The sequence below is a fragment of the Aphidius gifuensis genome, linkage group LG6 (assembly GCF_014905175.1).
Source record: "Aphidius gifuensis isolate YNYX2018 linkage group LG6, ASM1490517v1, whole genome shotgun sequence".
Taxonomy (NCBI): Eukaryota; Metazoa; Arthropoda; class Insecta; order Hymenoptera; family Braconidae; genus Aphidius; species Aphidius gifuensis.
This window is the reverse complement of record NC_057793.1, coordinates 18163782-18168244: the sequence shown is the minus strand read 5'-3', so window position 1 is coordinate 18168244 and position 4463 is coordinate 18163782. Positions and strand designations below refer to the sequence as shown.

Genomic DNA, 4463 nt, shown 5'->3' with positions numbered 1-4463 from the left:
ATAATTTCACAAGGGTTGTAAGGCCTTATGTTTGATACAGGGCTATCAAAGGATGTGGAGGATAGGTTGTAACGTGAAATAATAGGAATAACACTTTAAATAATTCCAAACACTGTGGCTTAAATTCTATTAATATATTCACTTTATTATTTCACTAAAATTATAATTAATTGTATTGTATATTGTCAATTGAGCTGACTCTAAAAAGTGTTGTCATGGACAGACACTACTATTTTATATTGTAAGTATAAAGAAATCCCGTTGTACGCGAATCAATATTAATTAGAGATGTTACGTAAACGAGTGTTTAAGAGCAAGTGATTCCCCAGTTTGTTGAAAATTGTTAAGTCCAAAAAATGGGTGTGTACTTAGTAAAAAATTAGTTTTAATTGGTCAAAAATTAGTTCAAGAGAGGGTAAAAAACTAGGTGTAGGTGGTGGGATTTTTAGACATAAAATTGGGCCTTGTGTGGTCCAAAGGGTGACATAAAAAATACCATGTGTAAACAAAAAATATAGATTTTACGACCGGAAAGTCCAAGACGTTTTCATGAATTTAGTTTATTTTAAAAAGTTATAAATTTACTTTTTTATTGTCGATTTTACGATCATTCTGTGTATCGAAAATACGTTAGTGCAGTTGTTTGACAGATGTGAGATTTTCTCTAATTCTTGACAAATAATATTTTAAAAAATATGTTATAATAGTACCAAAGAGAAACTTGAGTTTATGGTTTTATTTGTTACGTGATTTTTACTCAAAAGTCTATGCATGAGTTGACCATGTGTGGGAATATTCGAGTTTGTAAAAAGCTATTAAAAGTACATAAATTAAATCGTTGTTTAAAATATTTTAGAAAAAATATAAACCAAAATTGTTAGTCATATGTTATTTAAAATTGTATGATCTCGTGATCTAGCCATAAAAAACAGAGTAATGTTTAAAACTTATCAACTTATTGTATTTTGTTTAAAAAATAAAAATCTGGTCAGTCTGGAACCGACAGACATGTGGTTCGACCCGGAACATTCTCCCCCCGTTGAGAGGTCGGCCGATCAACTTAAATATCTAGAACAGAAAAAAGTGTTAGTAAATGTAAATTTAATTTATTCTAATGTCATTCGGCGTCACAAGGAACCAGGGGTGCTATTTTCTTGACGTTGCGTTTGTAGGTACTTTGCTGTTTTGATGGTGACCGTACGGACAATACCATCCGTCCCAGGATGCGTCTCGATGATTCGACCCAATGCCCAATGCATAGGTGGAATGTTGTCTTCCTTCAATAAGACCACATCGCCCATTTCTATGTTGTTGTTGTCTTTGTTCCACTTACTACGGTTGATCATCTCGTTGAGATATTCATTGTGCCAACGTTGCCAAAATTCTTGTTTTAGTTGTTCAATCAGTTGCCATCTAGACAACCTGTTCATGGGTATGTTGTTGTAGTCATGATCTCTTATAGTTGTGAGAGCATGTCCAATTAAAAAATGTCCAGGTGAGAGCACCATAAAATCACTTGGATCAGTTGAAATAGGTGTCAGTGGACGTGAATTGAGTATTGCCTCGATCTCAATAATCAAGGTGTTGAATTCTTCTTGTGATAATAAAATATCTGGTTTAATAACCCTTTTAAAATGATGTTTGAATGACTTGACTGCGGCTTCCCAAAGTCCGCCAAAATGTGGAGAAAGTGGTGGCGTAAAATGCCATTGAATTTTTTTTGTGTTAAAAAATTCTTGTAATTTATTTTGTGCATCGTTTGATTTTAATTGATCTTGCAGTTTAATCAATTCATTGTTGGCCCCTTGAAAATTTAAACCATTGTCTGAATAAATATCAGTCGGGTAACCACGTCTTGCAACAAATCTTTTTAAAGCAGCAATAAAACAATCTGTAGTTAAATCACTGACCATTTCTAGATGTACAGCTTTGATGACGAGACATACAAAGACTGCTACGTATATTTTAACTTTAATTCTATTTCTTTCTTTCTTTTCTTTAACTAAAAAAGGTCCACAAAAGTCAACCCCAACTATTGTAAATGGAATTGCTTCATTAACTCTTGCTTTTGGTAAATTACCCATCAGATAATCAATTGTACGAGGCTGTGCTCGTAGACATGTTGTACAAGTGCGTATTATTTTACTCACTTGATTGCGACCATCAATCGGCCAATATTGTTGTCTTACAGCATATAATGTGGCTTGAGTACCAGTATGCAAGTGTACTTTATGTTCATGTTTAATTATTAATGAAGTTACATGATGATTTTTAGGTAAAATGATTGGATACTTTTGATTGTATGGAATAGAGGCATTTTGTAATCGCCCTCCTACTCGCAATAATCCATTTTTATCAATAAATGGAGTGAGTTTAATTAATTTACTTTTTTGATTTAATTGTCTTTGATTTTCTAGAATTTTTAATTCATCAAAAAATATTTCTTTCTGTACTAGTTTAATTATTGTATTAGTAGCATATTCAATTTCATTGATTTTTAAATAACCAGTATTCTTGTTGTTTGTTTTCATTCGCAGACAATATGCAATGACATTTTGTAATTTATTCCAAGATGAATAACGAGTTAAAATATTGTAATCATTTTTATTGTTTATATTTACTTGCGGTTGTGTTGAACTTGTCGTTGTGTTGAGACATGTGTTGACCTTGAGCTCAGGTAGACTGCAACCCTCGGTCATCTCGAATTTCGGCCAGCCATCTGGATCTTCACACAGCCAAGACGGCCCATGTTGCCATGTTGTTGTTTTGATGAATTCTTCAGGTAGTTGACCTCTTGAAATCAGGTCAGCTGGATTGTCATGTGTACGTACATGGCACCATTGTGTTGTTTTTGTTTTTTCTTGTATTTTGGCAATTCTGTTTGCCACGAATGTTTTCATAACACTTGGCTCTTTTCTTAGCCAGTGTAAAACAATTGTAGAATCTGACCACAAATATGTGTCATCTATTGTTATGTGTATTGCTTCAATTATTGTTGTATAAAGCGAAGCAAGTAATAATGCTCCACATAATTCCAATCTAGGGATTGATAGTGTCTTGAGAGGAGCTATGCGCCCTTTGGCACACAAAAGTTGTGTGTAAACTTTACCTTTTTTATCAATGGACCTGAGATAAATACAAGCCCCATATGCTTTTTCACTGGCATCACAAAAGCCATGTAATTGTATACTTGTTGTATCATTTAATATTGTATGTCTTTTAAAAGATAAATCATTTAAAAGTTGTAATTGGTTATAAAATGTTAACCATTCATCTTTAATTGGTGATGGGACAGGTTCATCCCAGTCAATGTTTATACTCCATAATTGTTGCATAACTATTTTTGCTGTCATAACAACTGGACCAAGAAGTCCAAGAGGATCAAAGATTTTTCCAATTTCAGAAAAAATTTTGCGTTTTGTAATTTCGTCAAACGTAATTGTTTTAACTGTGTAAACAATTGTATCTGTAGTAGATCTCCAGTAAACACCGAGTGTTTTTATTGCACTGGAGTCATTAAATTGTAATTGTAAATTTTTGTTAGCCTCTGGAAGGCCTTCTAATAGTCTAGGCTCATTGGAAGCCCATTTGCGTATATTTAACATACCTTGTTGTAATAAAGGAATTAATTCATCCCTCAATTTAATTGCTTCTTCAAGTGTTTGTGTACCAGTTAAAAGATCATCGACATATAGATCTCTCTTGAGTATTTCTGATGCTATAGGAAAATTTTCTTGTTCATCATCAGCTAATTTATGTAGACATCGTATAGCTAGGAATGGTGATGGAGCAAGACCAAATGTTACAGTATTTAATTCATATGTTTTGATAATACCAGACGTATTTCTCCATAAAATACGTTGATATTTTCTATCTTGTGGACGTACTAAAAATTGTCTGTACATTTTCTCAATGTCACCAGTCAGTACGTACTGGTGTAATCTAAATCAAAGTAGTAATGAGAAAATGTCTGTCTGTATTGTTGGACCAACATGTAGCAATTCATTGAGCGAATGACCCTTGGAACCCTTGGTTGAGCCGTCGAACACGACTCGTACTTTTGTTGTTTGGCTTTCTTCTTTTATCACTGCATGATGAGGTAAATAAAAACCATCTTCTTGTAATTGTTTATCTGGTACTTCAGACATGTGACCTAAGTCTAGGTATTCTTGTAGTACAGCGTTGTATTGTATTTTTAGTTCTACATTATTTTGTAATTTTCTTTCAATTGAATTAAGCCTTTTTATTGCTGTAATTCGTGTCTCTCCAAGTTGATCGACAGATTGTTTGAATGGTAAGGCGACGACGTATCGGCCTTCTTTGTTTCTTGTAACATGTTGTAGAAAATGTTCTTCACATGCTTGTTCATCTACTGTGAGATGACTTGTTTCTGGTATTTCTTCAATTTCCCAGAACTTAGCTAAATTGAATTGTGTGTCTGATGCCAGGTGACAAGACACTTG

At 33.5% G+C, this 4463-nt stretch overlaps 1 protein-coding gene across 1 annotated transcript; it reads right to left on the bottom strand.

Moving 5' to 3' along the window:
* Positions 1 to 1127: 1127 nt before the first annotated feature.
* On the bottom strand, positions 1128 to 3894 carry LOC122859932. The gene has a single exon (XM_044163615.1). It carries the CDS (start codon positions 3603 to 3605, stop codon positions 1128 to 1130), a length of 2478 nt encoding a protein of 825 aa, XP_044019550.1. The 5' UTR covers positions 3606 to 3894.
* Between the last annotated feature and the right edge of the window lie 569 nt (positions 3895 to 4463).

Bases quoted from the DNA above. Each gene is read 5' to 3' on its own strand.
- LOC122859932 (XM_044163615.1), bottom strand. From the start codon at position 3,605: ATGTTAAATATACGCAAATGGGCTTCCAATGAGCCTAGACTATTAGAA.